The 23,964-nt window shown below is 57.2% G+C and overlaps 1 protein-coding gene across 5 annotated transcripts in view; it reads left to right on the top strand.

Annotated features, from left to right (window-relative positions):
• Positions 1-10,097, top strand: part of CPLX1 (complexin 1) — a 45,353-nt gene extending 35,256 nt beyond the window's left edge. For 2 of the 5 annotated variants that reach the window (XM_025385524.1, XM_025385525.1), the window contains 2 exons: positions 2,531-2,706; positions 8,338-9,018. In XM_025385524.1, coding sequence (XP_025241309.1) covers positions 2,531-2,706; positions 8,338-8,535 — 374 coding nt within the window. In that variant the 3' untranslated portion in view covers positions 8,536-9,018. Of the gene's footprint in view, positions 1-2,446; positions 2,707-8,337 lie in introns of those variants that run through there. The other 3 variants (XM_025385527.1, XM_025385522.1, XM_025385526.1) reach the window with 3 other exon arrangements.
• The last annotated feature ends 13,867 nt before the right edge of the window (positions 10,098-23,964 follow it).

The following is a 23,964-nucleotide window of genomic DNA, read 5'->3' as shown; positions in this document are numbered from 1 at the left end:
TCCGCGCAGTAGCCGGGCCAAAAAGCCGGGTGGTGGGCGGCGTCTGTGAGGTTCCCCAGGTTCGCAGGGGGTCCCTCTGAGCCTAGTGGCTTTGCAGCCTGTGGGGAGCACGAATCCTCGGCTCAGTCCCCCTTCTTAGGGGTGGGCCTTCCAGAAGCCTTTGGCACCTGGACCAGCCCAGGGCTCAAGTGGGGCCTCTACACTCACAGAGCGGGAGGGCCCCCCACAGCCACCCGTGGAGCAGAGGGCAGCAGACCTGGTGCTCTATAAATGCCCGCTCCCGTGACTAGACCCACAGCCTATGTGATGAGCTGGAGAGGAGGGAGGGAAGGGAGCACCCAATGAGCTGTGGAAGCCCTGCAGCCCCCACCCCAGCCAGGAACCCCTTCAGTCAGGAGAGCAATGTGGGGAGAAGCCAGGCTTACTCACCTCCTTATAGACACCAGTCCTTTTCAGGAGGCAGAAAGAGCTACGGGTCACTCACTTTAGGGTGAATTAGCTTTTCTCATGGGGGTAAGATTTGCACAAAGGCAGTTAGGGCTGTGGGGGCTGTCCTTGCCTCCCCCACACACCTGCCAGAGACAGCCGCGCAGGAGGCAGACAGATTCCAGCCCAATGACTGGGGACTGTTAGAAGAATCTAGGAGCAATTCTACTGTGACCCAGTTTCCCTTGAGTCATGGGCCTAAAATCTGCTTTGCAAAACATTGCAGATGTGGCTGAAAACTGACCACAAGGCTCTTAGCTTTCTGTTGAGGAGTCCAGATCTGTGCCATCAGCCAAGTGCCTGGCATAGGCTGCCTGCCTGTCCCCACAGCGACAAGGGCAGCAAGATGGACTCATTCTCCCCACACCCTGCTGCCTGTGATAGCTTCAGACAGCCAGGGTATGGGGGGCAGGAAAACAGGTGCAGTTGGAGGTGCCGGCAGGATGCAGGCATGGCCCTGTTTGAGTGACACCTTCAGCCCAGAGCACTCAAGCAACAAGCTGTTCTCCTCCCACCAACAGCTGGGGGCCTTCCCAATGACAGCTCCTGCCCACCTTTGACAGGGAGCTCACTCCTGAATGACTGGCAGAGGCAGCACTGGCACAGATAGCTACAGGCGAGGGCGTTCTCCCAGACTCCGTATCGCATGGAGCTTCCCAGTATCAGAGTAGTAATGGGGGGGCACCCAGAGCACCAGGGACACAGAACTGCTGAATTCACAGAAACAAGGTGGGGGGCACATCTGGACCCAGGTGGAAAGTGGCCGGGTGGTATTAGCCCAACCCAGAATTCCACCTGACATTTATACGCGAGGCATTGGTTCAGCTGGCTGGGGGCAGTCCTTAGGAGGTCTGGCATCCAGTGGGCAGAGCCCAGAGGCAAGACCTTCAAGGAGGGGCAGAGCCAGTGCCTGAGCACTGAGGAGCACCTCGAGGGGGCCAAGTGGCCGCCAGGGGAGAGTGGCATTTGCAGGGGCAACCTGTGGCCGGAGTCGCCTCACACACACGAGGCTGGTCCAGGAGCACCCCTGCAACGCTGAGGGCTATGAGTGGCCGTGGGGGAGCATGGGCGCTCTGCCAGGTCACCTCCCTCAGTGACAACTGTGTGCTGGGTCCAGCCAGCTTGCTCTGCTCCCTGGAGCTGCCGAGGGCCAGGGCTCCCCGCAGTGCCTGCTATATTCAGAGGCTGTAATTACGCATCTCTGTCCTGTGGGCTGAGTCGCAGAGCTGTTTAGGGAGGTGTTTGTGGGGCCTGTGAATCAGGAGCTCACGAGAAAAGTGGTGGCTGGCACCGCAGAGCAATAAGGGCCTGGGTGCTAGCAACAAGCAGTCCCCTGCAGCCCCAGCAGGGCCCCTGCCAGCCCACATGCCGGCTTCTGCCCCCGAGGTCAGACTCGGTGACCTTGCCTCTGACAGCCAGCCCTGCCCCTCAACCCACTTACTGCCCACATAAACAGCTGAACTGCACCACCTCCAGGAGGCCAGGCCTCTGCTGGACACAGGACCAGAAAAGACCCATCAACCCCTGGGAGCTCACACACAACTGCACACACAACCACAAGACCACAAGCCTGATCACTGCCACATGCAGTAAACCACACACACGCACAACCACACACAACCACACAGTCAGGCATGCATATTACACAAACACACACAGAACCACATACAGACATACAACCACATGTGGAGCACACACAAACAATCACAACAGCCACACGTATGCATAAGCACGCAGTCACACACAGGTGCATACAGACGCGCAACCACAGCGCCACTCTCCCGCCCCCCACGGAGTTGCCTATGTCCCTTGAGGAACAGAAAGCAAAGCAGGAGACCCCAGCACGCTAGATGGAGGGTCCGGGCAGGAGGGTCAGGGCCAGATGGAGGTGGGAAGAGCGACTGGAGGGTGTTGGGGGCGGCCTGAGGGTTGGGTGGATGGAGGGTTGGGGGAGTCGGCCAGAGGGCGTGGGGGTGTGGCTGAGACACTAGCCCGGCCTTGGCCGTCTGAATGGGGCGGTCTGAATCACCAACTTCTGTCCCAGGGGCCACCAAGGACATGGGGAAGATGCTCGGGGGTGACGAAGAGAAGGACCCAGACGCCGCCAAGAAGGAGGAGGAGCGGCAGGAGGCGCTGCGCCAGGCGGAGGAGGAGCGCAAGGCCAAGTACGCCAAGATGGAGGCGGAGCGCGAGGCCATGCGCCAGGGCATCCGAGACAAGGTGCGCGCCGGGCCGGGCCCCGCCTGCTGGGAAATCGGCCCTGAGTCCAGCGGGGATCCAGACCCCGCCTGGGTGGAAGGGGCTGCCCGGAGGAGGGGCGGGCGTCCCCCTGGGTCTCCTCCCCTTTGGGGGCTTCAGGGTGGTGGAGGGGGTTGGGGCTCGGATTGGGTTCCCTCTGTGGGGCCCAGCCCGTCCTGCTCCTGACCACAGGGCCGGCCCTGACGGGCTTCCTGGGCCCGCATTCCGATGCGCAGCCCTGCGGGAGAAGGTGGAGCCTGGCTGGCTGCCCGGGGCCCTGGGCCGACGGGTCATGGGGCGACCACCTGGCATGGGAGGGCGCTCTGAGGTGAGCCCGGCCTGGAGTGAGGATGCAGGGAGGGGGGCACCCGCTGGGATTCAGGAGGTGGCCCAGAGTGGCTGCCGGCACAGGGACAGCCACGCGCCGTCACTCCCACTCAGCCGGGTCCCCGCAGCGGCCAGGTCCGAGGGGCACAAGGTACAGGGAGCAGCCTGAGTCCTGAGAACCGCTCTGGCTTCCTCGGTGGCTCCAGCAAGGCCCTGGCTGGAAGCCGGGTGGGCACAGACAGCAACCTGGAGGAGCCTCCAGCCAGGGGTGAGGGGGCACGTGGGAGATGTTCACATTCCACATAGGAGGGGCCTGGGGTGCTGCCTGGGGCCGAGTGCTCACCCCGTGCGCTGGCCCCGAGGGTAGGGGCCGCAGCAGGCCAGGCAGGCCGGAAGCTGTGTTTCCCAGAGGGTCGCCTTAGTCGCCTGCCCTGGATGGGCCAAGATGGCCTGGCTTCAGGGTGGGAAGGTTCAGACTCCCGGGACCCCTCCCTGCTGCCAGGGGCACCCAGAGCAGGTGCAGAAGCTGTTTCCTGGCCTTGTGTCAGCCGCACCCAGGGAAGAGTGGGCTCCACCGGGTCTTGTGGGGAGGCTGGAGCTCCCGAAGTGGACAGAGGTCGACATGGGAGGGCAGGGGCGGGGCAGGTGGGGCACATGCAGCCCCTATACCCAAAAGGCCAGTCCAGCAGTGCTGCCCTGCCCCACCCACGGATTCTTCCCACGCCCTCCGGTCCCTTGCAGCAACCCCCTGCCACCGCCATGCACCCTGGAGGGTGCAGAGCAGCCACTGATGGGGAGTGGGGGCTGGGTGCCCTGGCATCCCACCCAGGGTCACTGGACGTTTCCAGGGGTCTCCTGTTGATCGACTTTGCTGTGCTGGCTCACGCCCTCCAGCTCCCCTAGCTGATCCAGGGCTTCAGGAGGAAGTCAGGGGAATATGCACCATCTGAGCCAGGCAGCCAGAGCCCATTCAGATGTGCTCAGGAGACTGTGGGTATCAGGAGCGGGGGACGGGGACAGGAGAAGGGAGGAGGAGTCAGAGAACAGAGAGAGACAGAGACACAGAGATAAAGAGACAGATACAGAGAGACAGAGGGAGAGACAGAGACACAGAGAGGGAGAGACAGAGAAAGAAGGAGAGACAGAGACAGGGAGAGACAGAGACACAGAGAGGGAGAGACAGAGAAAAAGACAAAGAGAGGGAGAAAGACACAGAGAGAGAGAGACAGAGAGACACAGAGAGGGGAGAGATAGACAAAGGAGAGACAGGCACAGAGAGAGGGAGAGACAGCAACACAGGCAGGGAACAGAGAGGAGAGAGCCAAGACCCCAAGACCCCGAGAGTCCCCGGCAGAGCTGAGAGAGCTGACGCTCGGTAGAAGTGGAGGTGGCGGTGGGTAGCAGCTGAGGGAGGGACACAAAGTGATGGTGGGCTGGGGTCTGAGAGAGCTGTGTCTGGGTCCGTGTCCAAGCAGGTGTCTCCAGAGTGGGTCAGGTGCCCCCGGCTCCGGCCTCTGCTGGCATGATCTTAGAGGGACACCGGCTGTTCTGGGCCATGTCATTCCTCAGGGTCCCCAGAGGCAGGACAGGGCAGGCTCAGGGGACCATGTCCAGGCCCCAAGGGCAGTGGGGACAGGGCCAGCAGTATCAGTGACTGAGTGGCCCGGACAGGATGCAGCAGCTGCACCCTCCAGAGACTGGGAGACACCAGGGAGAGTGAGGCCCAGGAAAGGGGGAAGCGTAAGCACCTCCTCAGTTTCCGTGTGGGGCCCACAGCTAACAGCTGGGGTGCAGGGCTCTCTGGTCAGGCCTATGGGGAGCTGGCCTGACCTTGCTGCCAGGCACCAACCTGCGCTTCTGCCTTGGTCTAAGCCCCTCAGAGAACACAGGTGGCAGGGATAGAGGCCACAGACCTGCCCACAAGAACAGCCCCCTCCACAGTCCACTGGCCCCTCAGGCCTTGGAAGCACCAGCCTCTCTGCTCTGGAGGCCCCACCACACTGGATCCCCCCCAGACCCCACGTCCACACCTTCCCCACAGAGCCCTCCTCCACGGAGCCTTTGGGGGTGGGGGAACCCCGCCCTCAGGTGTGGCCACCTGATCAGAACACCTGCTGCCTCCAGCCTCCCCTGGGCCGTGGCACCCCCAGGCATCTTGGGGGTTGGTTAGAGAAGAGGTGCTGAGCTGCCCTGTCCAAGGCCTCTTCACGGATGGGGACTGGATCCTTTCGGAGTATCCAGCCCCTCAGGCAGTTCCCAGAGGAGCACCGCACCTGCACCTCCAGTCAGGCAGCCATCTGGACAGGCCCAGGCCCAGGGATCGAGAGCGAGACAGGCCCCTCTGTGCTCCGCGCACTGACTGACCTGCCCTTGGCTTACATAAGCTTCCAGCCACCCATGTCGGGCAGCTCACGCCTGGGCCTTCCTGCATGGGCCTTCTGAGGGCCCACTAGGCTGCCCCAGTACACTGCATCCCCCCACCCCCAACAGCTCACACAGCGGCTAGCAGGTGTCCACCTGGTTGCCGAATGCTGGGTGTTTGGTCCTATCGTTCCTATTGTTGGTTCTCAGTATTGATTAGCACCCACTGCCCTTTTCTTCTCAGGAACACAGTGTTTTCAGGGTTCAGGGTCTCACCTCAGACGTGTCAGGGCCTCCTAGGCTCCCCCAGCAGCCACTCCCATCCTCAGGTGTTACTTCCTGGAGAGAAGCTGACCAGCATCACGGCAGGCCTAGGGCTGGGTGTGCCTGGGCATTTGTTTCTGGAGCAGACGCCTCAGAACCGGGTCTCAGGCTCCGGCGTGCAGCCCAGCCCCAGAGCCCGTGTTCCCGGCGGAGTGACCCTGGCCCTCAGGCTGAGTCTAGCATGACCTCAGAATGACCTGGAGCCTCAGTGCAGCAACTGGCACTTCAAGCCAAGCTCTGAGTGTCCCACAACCTGATGGCAGGGCCTGGAGTCTCCTTCCTGGGCCCAGAGGGAAGGACCCCACACCATTTGCAGACAGGGTCCCCCAAGCCCCAAGGGTCACTCCCCTGACCCAGGAGGTTCCTTTGCTTGCACAACTTATGTTCCTGCTGTTACATGCCTGCTCCTCTGAGCACACCCGTGTTCCTGAGTGCCTTTGCCATGGGCAGCACAGCCTCCTGGGCTGGGCACACGTGTGGCCGCCGCATGCACAGACCCCCATACCCCTGGCTGGAAGGAGACTCTCTCTGGCCAGACCTAGCTTCCAGTGGCATCGCTCTCCCCAGCACACCCCTGGCCCCACAGGACGAGGAGCACGTGCCCCCTCCACTTCCGTACCTGGAGCTGCTGCCTCTCCCGCTGTGGATGGCTAGGACCAGAACCAGTCTGCTCTTGCTGCCCCGCGGGGTCAGGGCTTTGTTCTGGGCCTGCAGGGCCCTCTGGGTGATGCCCCTGTCCCTGTGGAGGACATTCCTACCCTGCACTCTTTGCTTCACTGAGGAGATCCCTGGAGTCCCAGCTCTGTCAAGAGTGTGCAGGGGCTGCTGAGGACCAGGGCGAGCCCACAGCCCCTCTCTCTCCTCAGTGGCCAGGTGGTGCTCTGGCCGCAGGCCGCTGGGAGCATGGCGCCCTCCTTTCCATCTCACTGAAGGTGGCCCTGGGCCCCCACACCCAGAGCCACCTGCAGCACCAGGGGAGGGGAGAGGTGCCGAGACTGCCCTCAGTGGGGTTGGGGGGCACACAGGCAGCCCCCATTTGGAAGGAGGGAGGGGCCTCCTTGGAGAGCCAGGGGGTGCCCAGCACCAGGAGCAGAACCAACCACTTCTATGGGAAGGGGCTGCTGAGACAGGAGCAGGAGATGGCAGGGGAGGGGCTCCTCCTGGGCAGAAAGGCTCCTCCCTGCGGCTGGCGATCCCGTGGTGTGCTCCTCGGTCCTGTAAAGTGCTGGTGCCCACTCCCTTTCTAAGTTTTCTCCTGGACACAGCTGCTGACGCCTTCACTGCTCTAGAGCATCCTTAATCTCAGACCCAGGGCCTTGGACCCAGCTCGGGGGTCCTGCCCAGGGGATGGACAACCGGCTCCTGTACGACACCAGGCCCCCAATCCTTCCAGGCCAGCCCAACCCCACTGGTTCCCACCTTCCTGGGCAGCAAGAGGCTGTTCCGTAGTTCCATGGCCTCACCATGACCACAGGCTTCCTGGGCTGGCGGCTCACATGAGGGCTGGAGGAATGTGGGGTGGGGAGGTGTATTGATCTAAAAACCAAAACCCTGCTGCCTGGCATCAGAAACTTAGAGGCCTGGAGGGCAGAAGGCCAAAATCCCACGCTCCCTCTGGAGGCTCTGGGGGAGGGCCCTTCCCTGCCCCTTCCTGCGTCTGGCTGCCCTGCAACCCCTGGTGTTTCTTGGCTTGTGGCCTCGCCACTTGCGACTTCCTCCGCTTTCATATGCCCGCCCCCATCCGGGTGTCTGTCCTTTCTGTCTCTTACAAGGACACTCTCACTGGACTTGAGGCCCCTCAAATCCAGGATGGCCTCGTCCCCATCCTTACCATAATCATGTTGACAAAGACCTATCTCCAAACGAGATCACATTTGAAGCTCCAGGCAACATGAGTTTGAGGGGGACAGTATTCAGCCGCTACAGAGGGCAGACACACTCACAGGAGATGAGAAACGGGGGTGGGCAGGGGCTCGGTGAGGCCCAGGCGTGCCGGCTGAGGTCACAACTAGGCAGGATTCCAGGACACCCAGTGCCTGGAAGTAACCGCCGCCCAGGCCCCTCTGGCAGCTGCCCACGGAGCTGAAGTGGCCTGCCAGGGAGTGGCCCTGCTGGGGCTGTGGCCGCATGCAGGCAGCCTTGGCCAGGCCCAGGAGTGACTGCAGGTCGTGGACCAGGCACTGGGCAGGAGGGTCAGCTGCAGGGTGACTGTTTCTCCCCACCTCTGCCACACAGCATCCTGCCCACCCCTCCCTGCCCCAAGCTGGAGGCTTCCTGGAAGGCAGGATGCCAGGGGCTGGGCTGGGTTTGGAGCCAGAGGTGGGGCCACAGCCCCCTCTCCTCTCAAGGAAGATGGGAGCTTCCCCATCCCCTGCTCCCCCCTTCTCAGCTGCTGGCCCCCATTCTCCGTGGGGGCTTCCCACTCCTCCAGGCACCCCCCGGCGAGGGGTCTCTTCTCCCTCTGGGGTCCTCGTGTGCCTCGTGGGCCAGGGGGCCGCGCACACGCCTCCTGGGGTTCCTGGGCCAGTCCCTGGCCCAGGGAGGCTGCGGCCTGCCTAAGAGCCGCCGGGACCCCCGCCCTGACCCCCGCCTCCCTCGCAGTACGGCATCAAGAAGAAGGAGGAGCGCGAGGCCGAGGCGCAGGCCGCCATGGAGGCCAACTCCGAAGGGAGCCTGACGCGGCCCAAGAAGGCCATCCCGCCGGGTTGTGGGGACGAGGTCGAGGAGGAGGACGAGAGCATCCTGGACACCGTCATCAAGTACCTGCCCGGGCCGCTGCAGGACATGCTCAAGAAGTAGCCCCGCGCGGGACAGCGGCCCCGCGGAGCCCCGCCCCTCCCCCCTGCAGACCCTCCGCGGAGGCCCCCAAGGGACGAGCAGAGTGCAGCCCCTACGCCGATATAAGCCATAGCCCCAGGCCCGCCCTGCCTGCGCCCGCCGCCTCTCTCACCCGAGGGGCGTGCGCCCCCAGGACCCCCCAGTCCGCCCGGTGCTCCTCTGCCCGCGGGTGGCTGGAGCCCCATCGCCTGGGACGCCCCTTCCTCTTGCCGTTTACCGCCCACCCAGCAGCGCCCGAGGCCAGGGCCGCCGGAAGGGCAGCCCCGCGGCCACCCCTGTGCACTCATTAGCGGCGGTGGGCGCCGGTCGGGCCCGCACTCAGGAGCACAGCCATAGCAGATGGGGGGGTGCGGGCGGGGCGGGGGCGGCGGGGCCCGGGCCCCCCTCCCGCGCGCGGATTCCGGGGTTCGGATCGCGCCGCCGTGAGTGTTCGCGCCCGCACGTGGCCGCTCTCCGCCCCCCAGGCTGCCCCCCTCGCGCCCCTGTCCGTCAGTCTCTGTCCCCATCCTTTCCTCTGCTCTCTGGAAGGTTTTGCTTCTTACGAACGCCACGGCCGTGTTCACTACTAAACTAAAGGAAACAAAGCAATAGGTTTGGGGGACGCTAAGCCCCCCACCCCCGTCACCCCGCTCTTCCCGAGTCCTCGCCCCTCGCCCCCCACCCAGCCTCCTGGCCTCTCCGCCGACGCGGCTGCTGCTTCTCCCTGGGGAGGACCCCTGCCCTCGCCCATTGAACTCTGCACCCTCCACAGGAGCCGCAGAGGCCCGAGGCACCCAGGGGGTCTCCGGACGCTGGAGACCCTGCGCCCCTGCCCAGCACCTCCTCCGTGGGCAGCTCCTCGGGTGGGGCCTGCGGGGTTCCCTGCGCGCAGCGGGCGCGAGTGTGGCCGAATCCACCTGGTGGCCCTGCGGGGCGGCCTCCGAGTCCCTGTTTCTCCTCCATTCATGTTTAATTTGCATCACAATTTGTTGAATCTCAGGTAAATGAGGTCTTTGCATTTAATGAGTTTTATCTTGACAGGCGTCGCCTCGCCCCCCAGGCCCTTTCCGTCCACATCACAAATGCATCAAGTCCACACGTGTTTCGGGCCAGGGTTGGCTTGGCATTGACCTTCATGACCTTACATAGCTTTAGAGAAGCCATAACGTTAGACTGCAATACTAACGACCTACGCCCCTCCCGGCAGAGACCACCGCGCCCCTCTGCGCCCCAGCAAGGCGGCCCGCAGGGACGTCGCTGTCCGTCCTGCTCGCCCTGTGCCCTCTCGCTGACTTCTCCCGGGTCGTGTCTTATAAAAACTCCTGTTTTCACACCTTTCAAAGCCAGCTCTGAGCAGACAGGGCGTCCTCTCTTAGAACCTGCGCACCCCGTTCCCAGCGCATGGCGCCCGGGGCCGCGAGCTTAGCTTAGACCGTGGTGTCCTCTGTCCGTTTGTCCTGCGCCTGCGCCTCCTCCTGCATGTCGGGGCCCCTGCGTGTGTTCTCTCCGGATGGAATCACAGCCAATAAACATCAGTGATTTCATACCGTGTGGCCATTCCTTCCAGAGGTCCATTCCGCCAGCCGGTGGGAGGACCGGGCCTTCCCCCGTCCACGTTCTTTCCACGGGCAGCTGCAGGGCATCCCACCATTCTCACCCTGCTCCGTCCACTCAGACCAATTTTCCCCAGGCCGTCCAGCCACAGCAACCTCCATCTAAACCGCAGACCTGCGCCTTCAGGGACCCGACCCCAGGTTGGGTCTTCCACGGAACCTCAAAGCCTCTGCCCTCTGCTCTCCCTCCCACCTAGATCCCCGACCACGGGCCTGTGCCTCTCCTCAGCTCCACAGGCCCGGGGCCCCAGGTCACCCTGTGCTGCCCTTGCCTGTGCCCAACCAGGAATTCCTGCCCCCACAAGCATCCCCGTGGGACTGTCCCTCCTCCTGAGTCCCAGACCGGGATCCCTGAAGGGAAATGTCTGCCAACTTGGGTTAAGGCCAGAGGAGGTTCCTCACCCCAGCCCAGAGAACAGCCCCTCTGCCTGGTTGCTGGGGGTCCCGCCCACACTCAATCCGCTGGATGCTCAGCCCACCCCTAGCTGGTGCCCACCACTTGCTTCCCCAGCACGTCCTTGTTTGACCTCCATGTTTGGAAGCTGTTAAAAGATGATTCTGGCCAGGTGCGGTGGCTCAGGACAGGCACGGTGCCTCACACGTGTAATCCCAGCACTTTGGGAGGCCAAGGTGGGCAGATCACGAGGTCAGGAGATGGAGACCATCCTGGCTAACATGGTGAAACCCCGTCTCTACTAAAAATACAAAAGAAAAAATAAAAAAATAGCCGGGCATGGTGGCATGCAACTGTAGTCCCAGCTACTCGGGAGGCTGAGGCAGGAGAATCGCTTGAACCTGGGAGTCGGAGGTTGCAGTAAGCTGAGATTGCACCACTGCACTCCAGCCTGGGCGACAGAGCGAGACTCCATCTCAAAAAAAAAAAAAAAAAAAAAAAAAGAAGCAAAGATGATTCCATGACATTTGTTAAAGCTTGGTGAGGAAGACTTTGCTCAGGACCAGCGCCATAGGTACAGGGACCATGCAATAGGGCTTGCAATGGGTGTGTTGCCAAGGAGCAGAGTGGGCTCAGTGGACAGAAAATGACTGAGGAACATCAAGGGTTGGGGGATTCTGGCTAACCCCATCTAACTGGATTCTAGCTGAAGACAGGCAGGGCAATCAGACAGACCCGTCGGGCGGTGGAGGATGAGGACCCCAATTAAATCTCCAGGATGAGGGTTTGTGGCTAAACTGACCTAGCCAGATTCTTTGCTAAAACAGAATTGTACAAGGAAGTGGGCCAATGGGCCTACCAGAAGATTCAGGAAGTTGACCACACAAAAAATCTTTGTCAGGAGCCCTCTCTAGGGAGCAGCATGTCTGGGTCTCCTGTAATCTTCCTGACGCTTCTGGCTGGGAATGCCCCAGGGAGCTGCCCAGTCCCAGGGCAGGAGGACCCCATGTGCCCTGCCCCCAGGCCGGGCCCTCCTGGATGCCAGGTGGGATCTGGGAGGGAATGTGCTCTCTTCCAAGCCCATGAAGGGGTGTATCCTGCTCTTCCTCCTGCTGCCTCTGGGGAAGTGTGGACCCCAGGCACCACCAAATTGCCCAGGGTGAACTCTCCCCTGCCGAGTAGGCAGCAGCTGGCCCCTCTTCCTCCCTGGAACTGAAACTCAGTGTCTTTGCACCCACCCCTGTGCCTGTGGCTGCTCCCCAGCAGGGCTGCTCTTAGAAGGCCACCCCAACATCCAGCCACTGCTCGGCCTCCATCCTCCCCCAGCCTCCCATTTCCCACCCATAACCTGGTCTGGACCCCCTTGCAAGCCTGAGCAGCAACTTGGACGTGCCAGGCAACGACCCAGGCAGCTTTCCCTCCGAGTCTTTTTTTTTTTTTTTTTTTTTTGAGACGGAGTCTCGCTCTGTCGCCCAGGCTGGAGTGCAGTGGCGAGATCTCAGCTCACTACAAGCTCCACCTCCCGGGTTCACGCCATTCTCCTGCCTCAGCGTCCAGAGTAGGTGGGACTACAGGCGCCCACCACCTCGCCTGGCTAGTTTTTTTTTTGTATTTTTTTAGTAGAGACAGGGTTTCACCATGTTAGCCAGGATGGTCTCGATCTCCTGACCTCATGATCCGCCCACCTCGGCCTCCCAAAGTGCTGGGATTACAGGCATGAGCCACCACGCCCGGCTCCCTTGGAGTCTAGACCAGCCCTTCCTACAGCTGGGTCAGACCTGAGCTTCTCCTGGATCCAGCTCTCACCTCAGGTGATGGGGTCCCAGGCCTCCTGGGAAAGGCACTCCTCCCCAGATATTTACTGTGCCCCTGTGATTTGTGGCGCTCTGTTCTAGGGGCTGGGAATACTAGTCCCTCCCTCCTGGAACTGGTTTTCCTAGTGATGGAAGGCAGATGATAAACATGTAAGTGGTGGTGTCTGCTCTGGAGGAAAATCGAGCAGGACAGGGAGCAGAGAGCAATGGTGAGGGTTACTATTTCATGAGTGGTCAGGGGGCCTCTCTGTCAGAGTGATGTGCACAGACCCGGAGGAAGGCGGGTGTCCCGTGGGAGAGCATTCTGGGCAAAGGAACAGGCATTCAAGAGCCAGGAGACAGCGCTGCCTGGGTGCCACCAACGTGGCCCTGACCCCAGGCACTGGCTGGGCACCACCCTGCCCCGGGAGTCTCCTCCTCCTGAATGTTTAACTGTATCTTGAACACAGCTGGGCTGGCTTTCAAGCTCCAGACACGGCCTCCTCCCCAGGCCAGGAAGCCATCTCTCCTCTGACCGCCTCCTCCCCCAGGGCCCCTCCTCTCCAGCGCCCTGCACTGGGGGCAGTAGCGGCTACTGAATCGCAAGCCTCCTGACTATGAGCTTTCAGGACAAATGCTAAGAGGCCTGGCAATTAAAGGCCATTTTCCTGGCACCAGAAGTCCGCAGCCAGTCCAACCCTGCCGCCCACTACCGGCCAGTGGGGCCACTGCGCCCAGCCGACCTGGAAGCGGCTCTGCTGCTGTTGCAGGCAGCTGCCCCTCAGGTGATGCAGGGAACGGTGTGTGGGGAGGGGCACAAGCCAGGAAGGAGTCCTGGGAACAGCTTGAGGGACCCACACACCTGGCTGTGTGGATGGAAAGGGCCTCAGGGAAGGCGCCCAGGTGAGACTTCCGGGGACACGGCCCCCAGCACACCCGCCCGCTCCAGCACATCCACCCCACCCAGCACATCCACCCCGCAGGGGATCTGCCCCACCTCCCCGTCACACAGATCCGCCCCTCCAGAAAATCCGCCCCCCAGTAGATCCACCCACCAAGATCCACTCCCCTGGAGATCCGTCCCTCCAGCAGATCCGCCTCCCGCAGAAGATCCACCTCCTCATCAGATCCTCCCCCAAAGACCCACCCCCAGCACATCTGCACCCCCCAGAAGATCCACCCCCCGCAGCAGATCCGGCCCCCTCAGCAGATCTGCCCCTCCAGAAGACCCGCCCCTCACGGCAGAGCCGGCCTTCCCAGCAGATACGCCCCTACGCCCCCTCCCCGAGTAGATCCGCCCCTCCAGAATATCCACCTCCCCCGCAGATCGGGCCTCTCCCTCAGAACCGCCCCCAGCAGAACTGCCCCCAGCAAAGCCGCTCGGGCTGGGCCTCGGGGCCTGGGGAAGGGAGCCGGCACCATTCCTTGGAGGGACCGGGCCCGCCCCTGGCCAGCCTGAGCCAATCAGCGCATGCTAGGCGGGCTGTCATGATTGGCTCCCAGAGGCTCACGTGTGGAGGCCTGACCAATCAGAGCCCGAGAGACACCTTTGCAAGACTCTGAGGAGAGCTGAAGCTGTGTCAGTCCGCAGCTCGCCGCGCGGCCGCACCTGCCCGCCTACCCAGGCCAGTACGCGCGGGTCTCGGGCCTGGCAGAAGCTTCTCCGGCCCCCTGCCCTCGCCTGGCCTCGCGCCGTCGGTTGCGTGCTTGTCTCGTCCTGCCCCCAGGCCCTGCCGGTCCCCACCCTTAGGCCGGCGTCCCTGCCCGGCCCTGCGCGGGCTGGCGCCAGCTTAGGAAGACGCCCTGAAGCCGAGGCCTCGGAAGCAGGTTTCTCCCGGACCTTCTCCTGCCCCGCGTTCCCCCCTAGGCTGGCGGTAGGGACCAGACCCCCCCAGCAAGCCCATAACCGGCCTTCGCGCTCCCGGTGGCCCTGGCTGGCCCTGGGCGCCGCCGAGGCCTCAGCCTGGAACCCCGCTCCTGCCGTCGGGGAGCTTTCTGCGGCTGCCCACACGCGACCCCGGGCAAGGGGTGGGGGCGCGGGACCCTCCACGACAGGGCGGCGGGGCGCTCTCCCTTCTTCGAAATCAGCGTAAACTGGACCCGCCCCACCTCCCAGACCTTGGGGGAGTCCCGGGAAAGGCTGTGGCCTGGGGTCTGCAGGGCGTAGAGGTGGGGAGAGACCCCAGCTCTTTCCTGCCCCAGCCCCCTCAGCCGTGCCTTCCTGCCCGTGAGCCGGGGACAGTGGAGGGGAGTCAGGGAGGCTCCTCCAGAAGGACTTTCTTATGACTCATCCTATAAAGCCCCTCGGGCATAGCCATCCTCCCCAGGACCCACGTACTCTCCCGGACTGTGCTGGAAGCTCAGAGCCAGAATGACTTTTCCACTGAGGCTGGCTGGCCCAGTGGGCGGCAGGGACGGGGGCTGTGAAGAGAAAACTCACCCGCCAGGGTCAGGAGCTGGTTGCCCACTGAGTAAAGCAGAGGGGTCCCTGCTGCTTGCCTCAGGATCAAAGCCAGTTGGTGAGGCACTGCCTTGCAGTTGTAGGAGAGGAATAACGGCCCCCGTGGGTGCTTGGTTGGAACGATTAAAGGAGAATAGCAGTTTAGCACGATTATTTCACACAGTTCAAACCAGCTTATGTGGCGTCTTCAACAAAAAGTAATTGTTGAGAGAAGTGACAAGATGAAGGAGGACTCTGAGTCCGAGTCTCCCTCCTCGCGTCCCTGTGTGAGCAGAGGTAAATAATCAAAACTCACCAACCAGGAGAAATTCACCTAGGACTGGGGCAGAAGGTATACACCATGAGCCTGGAAATGATTAAAAAAACAACACAGGCTGGGCGTGGTGGCTTACACCTGTAGTCCCAGCACTTTGGGAGACTGAGGCGGGCAAATCACTTGAGGTCACAAGTTCGAGACCAGCCTGACCAACATGGAGAAACCCCGTCTCTACTAAAAATACAAAATTAGCCGGGCATGGTGGTGCATGCCTGTAATCCCAGCTCCTGGGGAAGCTGAGGCAGGAGAATCACTTGAACCTGAGAGATGGAGGTTGGGGTGAGCTAAGATCACACAATTGCAATCCAGCCAGGACAGCAAGAGTGAAACTCCGTCTCAGAAAAAAAAAAAAAAAAAAAACCCACAACGGTGAGCCAAAGGGACACAGCGGCAAGGGGTCCCAGTGGCCGAGGCTGGAATGACTTGAATAGCACAATAAAGTAGCGTTGGATTATAATGCACAGTGCTAAAGAAATATCGATGATTCTTTGCTGATGTAATAAGTGACTGAATGAGCCGGGCAGTGGGATCTGTAGTTCAGCTACTCAGAGGCTGAAGTGGGAGCATCAGTTGAGCTCCGGAGTCGAGGCCAGCCTGGGCAACATAGCAATATCCCATTTCAAAAAACAAAGGACTGAATAAATAAGTAGATGGGAGAGAGGAGACAATTGACCATGCAAGAGGAATCCAAATATTTTTTCTTTGAGACAGGATTTTACTCTGTCATTCAGAAGGCTGGAGTGCAATGGCACACTGTTGCCTTACTGCAGCCTGAACCTCCTGGACTCAGGCAGTTGTCCCACCTCAGCGTCCCAAGTAGCTGGAACCACAAGCATGCACATCCAGCTGAGTCCGAATAGTGTATGCAGATATGCCCTCACAGAGGTGACCTGAACTTCCTGAGTTGTGAGGGAGCCTCACCTGGGACCTCCTTTTAGGTAGCAGGGAAAAGGAGGAGGGTGAGCCACATGTGGGCACCTCCTTCCAGAGAGCATGTGCCTCAGCCTCCAGAGTAGCTGGGATTATAGACATGCACCACCAGCCTGACTAATTTTTGTATTTTTAGTCAAGACAGGGTCTCACTGTGTTGCCCAGGCTGCTTGAACTCCTGCATTCAGGTGATCTTCCCACTTTAGCCTCCCAAAGTACTGGGATTACAGGTGAGATATAAAACTTCCTTATTCACAGACTACATGATTGTCTGTATAGAGAACACTCATCTAAAGCAACAGCAGTGATTGCAGCAAAGACCCTTGTAGAGCCAGTGAGTGAGTTTGGCATGTTCACCAGTAACACATACAAATTAATCTTAATGCTGCGTGCAGTGGCTCATGCCTGTAATTCCAGCACTTCGGGAGCCTGAGGCTGAGGCTGGTGGATGGCCTAAGGTCAGGAGTTCGAGACCAGCCTGACCAACATGGTGAAACCCCCTGTCTAAAAATAGAAACACTAGCCGGGCATGGTGGCATGCACCTGTAATCCCAGCTACTGAGGAGGCTGAGGCAGGAGAAACGCTTGAACCCAGGAAGCAGAGGTTGCAGTGAGCCGAGATCGCACCATTGCGCTCCAGCCTGAGCACCAAGAGTGGAACTCTGTCTCAAAAAAAAACAAAAACAAAAAAAGGCCCGGTGTGGTGGCTCACGCCTGTAATCCCAACACTTTGAGAGGCCAAGACAGTTGGATCACAAGGTCAGGAGTTGGAGACCAGCCTGACTAACATGGTGAAACCCCATCTCTACTAAAAATACAAAAATTAGCCGGGTGTGGTGGCATGCGCCTGTAATCCCAGCTACTCAGGAGGCTGAGATGGGAGAATTGCTTGAACCTGGGAGGCAGAGGTTGCAGTGAGCTGAGATCATGCCACACTTGAACCTGAGAAGCAGAGGCTGCAGTGAGCTGAGATTGTGTCACTTCTCTCCAGCCTAGGCAACAGAGCCAGACTGTGTCTAAAAAAAAAAATCTTATTACTATAGACAAGCAATAAGACGTTGGAAACAAGTTAAAAACACAGTAGCTCCTGAGAGAGAGAGAGAGGTATAAATTTAACGAGACAAAACAGGGTCTGTATGCTAAAAAACTACAAAATGCCAATTAAAGAAGACCTACATATGTGGAGAGACGGCACATGGCACGCTCATGGACTGGAAGACTGAACATAGTCAAGATGCCAATCTCAGAAGGATCTGTGAAGTTAACAAAATTCCAAAACATTTCAGTAGGACTTCTTTTTAGATTTAGAGAAGATGATTTTAAAATGTATACAGAATGGTGAAGGAGCTAGCTAAAACAGTAAAAAGGATAGATAAAACAATGTTTTAAAAAAGAGCAAAAAAGTTAGATGAATCACATTACAAAGTTTCAACACATGCTTTAAAGCCACAAAAATCAAGACTGTGGTGTTGGCAAAGAATAGACAGATGGGTCACTAGAAGCAGACCCACATAAATATGGCCATTTGATCTTTGACAGCAGTGCAAACAAAAGCAACCCTGTGGAGAAAGGATCATCAGTTCAACAGATAGCAATAGGGCAGTTGGTCATCCATATGGAAAAATTGGAACCTTGACCTAAACCTTACATTGTACCTAATTAACTCAAAATGAATCATATATAAATGAAAAACAAAACTATAAAATGTTTGGAAGAAAACAAAAATACCTTTGTACCTGACGTTTCATAGAGTTCTTAGACATGATACCAAAGGCATAATCTACGGAAGAATCCATAAAAGAAAAATTTGTAAATTGGACTTTATCAAAATTAAAAGTTTATTTTTTTGAGACAGAGTCATGCTCTTTTGTCCAGGTTGGAGTGTGGTGGTACAGTCATAGCTCACTGCAGCCTTGACCTCTTGGGCTCGAGCCATCCTGCTTCCTCAGCCTCCTGAGTAGCTGGGACTAGAGATGCATGCCACCACGCCTGGCTAATTTTAAAATTTTTTTCCTGAGTCTGGGTTTTGTTGTGTTGTCCAGGCTGTGTTGCCCAGGCTCAAATTCCTGGCTTTAAGTGATCCTCCCACCTTTGGCCCCAAAGTAGTAGATATTACAGGCGTGAGCCACCGTGCCTGACCTAAAAACGTTTGATCTACCAAAGACAATGCGAAAAGAATGAAAATATGAGGAGAAAATACTCACAAATCATCTGTCCAACTAAGGACCTGTATTTAGAATACACAGAGAGCTCTTAAAACTTAACAGTAAGAAAATAGTCCAACTAAAAAGTGGAAGAGACCTGACCAGATGTGCACCAGCGATGACACAAGGTTGACTACTGGGCACAGGAGAAGAGGCTTGACGCCACCGGCCACCAGGAAATGCAGATTCAGCCACCATGCAGGCCACAAGGCACCTGCACCACAGCCGCGGTGCAGGAGAATGCTGGTGGCGCCCCAAGCTGCCAGGGTGTGGACCTGCTGGAAATGGAAGACAGCATGGTGGTTTCCTATAAAGTTCAAAGTACACAGCCACATGACCCAGCAATCCCACTCTTGAGTATTTAAAGAAAAACATGTCCACATAAAAACCGTACGTAAATGTTTATTGATGCTTTATTCATAATCATTAAAAGCTGAAATTCAAATGCCTTTCACTGGGTGAACTGGTAAACTGTGGTGTATCTATGCAGTGAAATACTACTTTGCAGTGACGATGGGGAGATATTGACACATTCGGCACCATGGGGGTGGGAAGAGGTGAAGGAAGGTTGGGGAAAGGCACCGTGGTAAGGTGTGGCACTAAGGAGATTTGGGGGATGGAACCATTGTGTGTGTGGACTGTGGTGGTGGTCACATGACTCTGTACGTGTGTTAAAACTTCAAACTGAAACAAAAAAGTTAAAACTTTTAATTTAAAATATTAAAACATTTTTTTAAACTGACATGTATTCCTGATTTTTTTTTTTTTTTTTTTTTTTTTGAGACGGAGTTTTGCTCTTGTTGCCCAGGCTGGAGTGTAATGGTGCCATCTCGGCTCACCACAACCTCAGCTTCCTGGTTCAAGTGATTCTCCTGCCTCAGCCTCCCGAGTAGCTGGGATTACAGGCATGTGCCACCACGCCTGGCTAATTTTGTATTTTTTTAAATAGAGACAGAGTTTCTCCATATTGGTCAGGCTGGTCTCGAACTCCTGACCTCAGGTCATCTGCCTGCCTCGGCCTCCCAAAGTTGGGATTACAGGTATGAGCCACTGCCCCCGGCATTCCTGATTTTTAAGAAACTGTAACAGAAGAAAAATTACTTGGTAAATGGTATGTATCGAAACCTTCCAACAGTCATGCTTAAGTCAAGATATTTAAAGTATTCCCATTAAAGTCAGAAAAGCACAGTTCTCCTTGCTATCGCTGTCAGTGTTTCTCCAGACATCCCAGCAGGGTGAGAGAACCAAAAAAGAGGGAAGGAGATGAATATCAGAGACAGGGTTTAGTAGTTTGTTGATGATACAATCATCTGTGTGTAAATCCAAGGAAATCCCCTGAAGAACCCTGAGGACCAGCTGAAGAGTTTAGTCCGTGCCGGATCCAGTGGGTTTCTCTACTCCACAATAACCCATCAGAGCGTGAGCCACAAGCCTCCACCTCCCTATGAAAGAATCACAAAACAAGCCGGAAGAGAAGTGTGTAAGGACCGCCTGAGGAAGATGCTAAAAGAGGGTGAGTCGGCAAACATGCCACATCGTGGATGAAGGATGTCAGCTACCCCACAAGGTAAACTGTACATTCATTTAAATCCCAATTAAATTCTGATGAGACTAAATGACACAGGATAAGCTGCCTCTGGAGCTGATCTAACAGAAGAAAAGCCAACATTAAAAGAAAAAAAAGGCCGGGCGCGGTGGCTCAAGCCTGTAATCCCAGCACTTTGGGAGGCCGAGATGGGTGGATCACGAGGTCAGGAGATCGAGACCATCCTGGCTAACATGGTGAAACCCTGTCTCTACTAAAAAATACAAAAAACTAGCCGGGCGATGTGGCGGACGCCTGTAGTCCCAGCTACTCGGGAGGCTGAGGCAGGAGAATGGCGTGAACCCGGGAGGCGGAGCTTGCAGTGAGCTGAGATCCGGCCACTGCACTCCAGCCTGGGCGACAGAGCAAGACTCCGTCTCAAAAAAAAAAAAAAAAAAAAAAAAAGACGGGTGAGGTGGCTCATATCTGTAATCCCAACACTTTGAGAGGCTGAAGCAGGCAAATCATTTGTGGTCAGGAGTGTCTTGTGTGGTCAGCCTGGCCAACATGATGATGAAACCCTGTCTCTACTAAAAATATAAAAATTAGCTGGGTATGGTGGCGGGCACCTGTAATCCCAGCTACTCGGGAAGCTGAGGCAGAATTCCTTGGGCCTGGGAGGTGGAGGTTGGTGGTGAGCCGAGATTGCGCCGCTGCATTCCAGCTTGGGTGACAAAATGGTACCCTGCCACACACACACACACACACACACACACACGTAAATAAATAAATAATAAATAAATAAAAGGAAAAGGACGGGCATGGAGGCTCCTGCCATAATCCCAGCACTTTGGGAAACTGAGGTGGGCGGGCAGATTGCTTGAGCTCAGTTTGAGACCAACCTGGGCAACACGGCAAAACCCCATCTCTACAAAAATAAAAAATTAGCTGGGTGTGGTGGTGCCTGTAGTCCCAGCTACTCTGGAGGCTGAGGTGGGAGTATGGCTTGAGCCCGGGAGCCTGAGGTTACCGTGAGCTGTGATTGCACCACTGCACTCCAGCCTGGGTGACAGAGCGAGACCCTGTCTCGAAAAAAAGAAAAAACCACACCATAAAGGGGGTCCTACCAGACTTGAGCAGAGCCATGGGCAACACAGTACAGGAATTAAGCAGGTGAGACGACCAGAGTCCTCACTGGTACCAGAAGATGGCAGCCCAGGAGAAAGCTACCAGTCAGAGGGAGGCCTGCCAGAGATAGCCACATCTCTCAGAGAATGGGGGTGATGAGGCCCTACAGGCCAGTCTGCCCTGCGCTGTGGGGTAGAGGAAGCTGTGGGGCTGGACAACTACAATATTCACAGTTGTGGCACCAGCTGTAGGTGAGAAATGTAAAGGGGGACCCTATCCCCTCAACCTCTGAGGGGCCCTGGGCGACCAGGGGCTGTCCCCACCTGAGGGGTCCCAGCCTTCCTATAAGGCAGTGTGCATGGTGATGACTGAAGTCTCGGGGTGATCTCCCAGCAAGAGGTCAGGTCTTGGTTGTGTGTCCCAGGGTCTCAGTGAAATCGGCTGCTCCCCTGACCCAAGGCTCCCATGCCTCTTCACAGCAGGCCTACTGTTACCAAGGCCAGACCCTTTCATCTTTCAAAAGACTGACTAAAAATGCTTTAAAGAAGCAACCTTTGGCCGGGCATGCTGGCTGACACCTGTAATCCCAGCACTTTGGGAGGCCGAGGCGGGTGGATCACCAGAGGTCAGGAGTTAGAAACCAGCCCAGCCAACATGGTGAAACCCTGTCTCTACTAAAAATAAAAATTAGCCTGGCATGGTGGCAGGTGCCTGTAATCCCAGCTACTTGGGAGGCTGAGGCAGGAGAATGGCTTGAACCCAGGAGGCAGAGGTTGCCGTGAGCCAAGATCACACCACTGCCCTCCAGCCTGGGCGACACAGTGAGACTCTGTCTCCCAAAAAAAAAAAGAAAAAAAAAAGAAAAGAAAAAACATAGGAATAAATGTAGAGGTCAAATGCTTGTTTGTCCAACTGCGACAGGAGTGTCATCCCTTGAGCAGGCCACATTCTCCCCACGAATTGGCGTGGGCAGATATTCTGGGGTGGGGGGGGTGGGCCCAGGGCAGCATCTTCTTCCTCACAATTGGAGCATAAGCCACCGAAAAAACAAATGTACTTTGTGTACTTTCGTTGACTGAGGAGTAATGTGGGTAAGAGAAAGGACTCTGCTTATTTATGTATTTAGGACTCTGTGCTGATTTATGTAAGCATAGTTGCATCTCTGTGTAAGCGGAAGACAGCAATATAATTCTTTCTATTAAAGGGGACGTTCAGTGCAGCTACTGCAGAGCACTGTCAGGACACAGGCCTCCCCACCAACGCAGGCCTGGGCCTCCACCGCCCCTCAGGAGGGACTCAGTACATCTCAAGGGAGTTTTATCCTTAAAAACCAGAAGCCACATGGACATCTACCTTGGGTGGATTTGATGGGCCTTGGGGCTTCTAGCAGCAGAAGGCCTTGGCTTCCTGAACACAGATGGTGCGGGTCTCATCGCAGCGAACCCCCTTGTTTTTCTGTTCCTCTGCTGCATTTCAGGGGACACTGTTCAGCCTTCACCCAGTCACAGGTGTACTAACACACATGACTAACAGGATTTTTGCCTTAGGCATACAGAACTGCATGGCAGAAACAAAACCACCAGCTAGCAGAGAGGCTGAGGCCTGGCTCTGCTGTGAGATTGCCAAGGTCCCTGCAGCCCCGAGCTGCTGCAGAACCCACAGGAACTGACTTCCAGAGATTTTTTCTGGGGTCCTGGTGCAGGGCCCCACCCACTGTTCTCAGGTGGAGCTTGAAGCTCTTAGACCCTAGGCTCCCATGGCTACCATCACCGGGCTTTGTGGCCAAGTCCCCAAAGTGGGTGGACCCAATTTTGAGGACTTGTGTTTCCCCTACTCCCTGCAGTTGACGCTGACATCGGTGTCTGTTTGTGGTTTCAGTCAATATCTTGACATTTCTAAGAGGGACTTGCCGAAAATAAGTAAAATATACTTTGAGTCAGTGAAGTCTTTTTTGTTTTTTTTTTTTTTTTTTGAGATGGGGTCTCGCTCTGTTGCCCAGGCTGGAGTGCAGTGGTGCAATCTCAGCTCACTCCAACCTCCACCTCCCGGGTTCAAGTGATTCTCCTTCCTCAGCCTCCTGAGTAGCTGGGACTACAGGTGCGTGCCATCAGGCCCGGCTAATTTTTGTATTTTTTTTGTTTTTTTGAGACGGAGTCTCACTCTGTCGCCCAGGCTGGAGTGCAGTGGCCGTATCTCAGCTCACTGTAAGCTCCGCCTCCTGAGTTTACGCCATTCTCCTGCCTCAGCCTCCCGAGTAGCTGGGACTACAGGCGCCCGCCACCTCGCCTGGCTAATTTTTGTATTTTTTAGTAGAGACGGGGTTTCACCGGGTTAGCCAGGATGGTCTTGATCTCCTGACCTCATGATCCGCCCGTCTCGGCCTGCCAAAGTGCTGGGATTACAGGCTTGAGCCACTGCGCCTGGCCAATTTTTGTATTTTTAGTAGAGACAGACAGGGTTTCACCATGCTGCCCAGGATGGTCTCGATTTCTTGACCTTGTGATCCACCCGCCTCAGCCTCCAAAGTGCTGAGATTATAGGCATGAGCCACCACACCCGGCCAAGTCTTTTTTTTTTTTTTTTTTTTTGGGATGGAGTCTCGCTTTGTCACCCAGGCTGGAGGGCAGTGGCCGGATCTCAGCTCACTGCAAGCTCTGCCTCCCAGGTTTACACCATTCTCCTGCCTCAGCCTCCCGAGTAGCTGGGACTACAGGCGCCCGCCACCTCGCCCGGTTAGTTTTTTGTATTTTTTAGTAGAAACGGGGTTTCACCGTGTTAGCCAGGATGGTCTCGATCTCCTGACCTTGTGATCCACCCGTCTCGGCCTCACTAAGTGCTGAGATTACAGGCTTGAGCCACTGTGCCCAGCCTCTTTTTTTTTTTTTTTTTTTTTTAAATGAGATGGAGTCTTGCTCTGTAGTTCATGCTGGAGTGCAGTGGGGTGATCTTTGCTCACTGCAACCTCTGCCTCCTGTGTTCCAGTGATTCTCCTGCCTCAGCCTCCTGAGTAGCTAGGGACTACAGGCTCCTGCCACCACGCCCGACTA

Source organism: Theropithecus gelada, chromosome 5, assembly GCF_003255815.1.
Source record: "Theropithecus gelada isolate Dixy chromosome 5, Tgel_1.0, whole genome shotgun sequence".
NCBI classification, from domain to species: Eukaryota; Metazoa; Chordata; class Mammalia; order Primates; family Cercopithecidae; genus Theropithecus; species Theropithecus gelada.
This window is presented reverse-complemented; position numbering and strand designations above follow the sequence as displayed.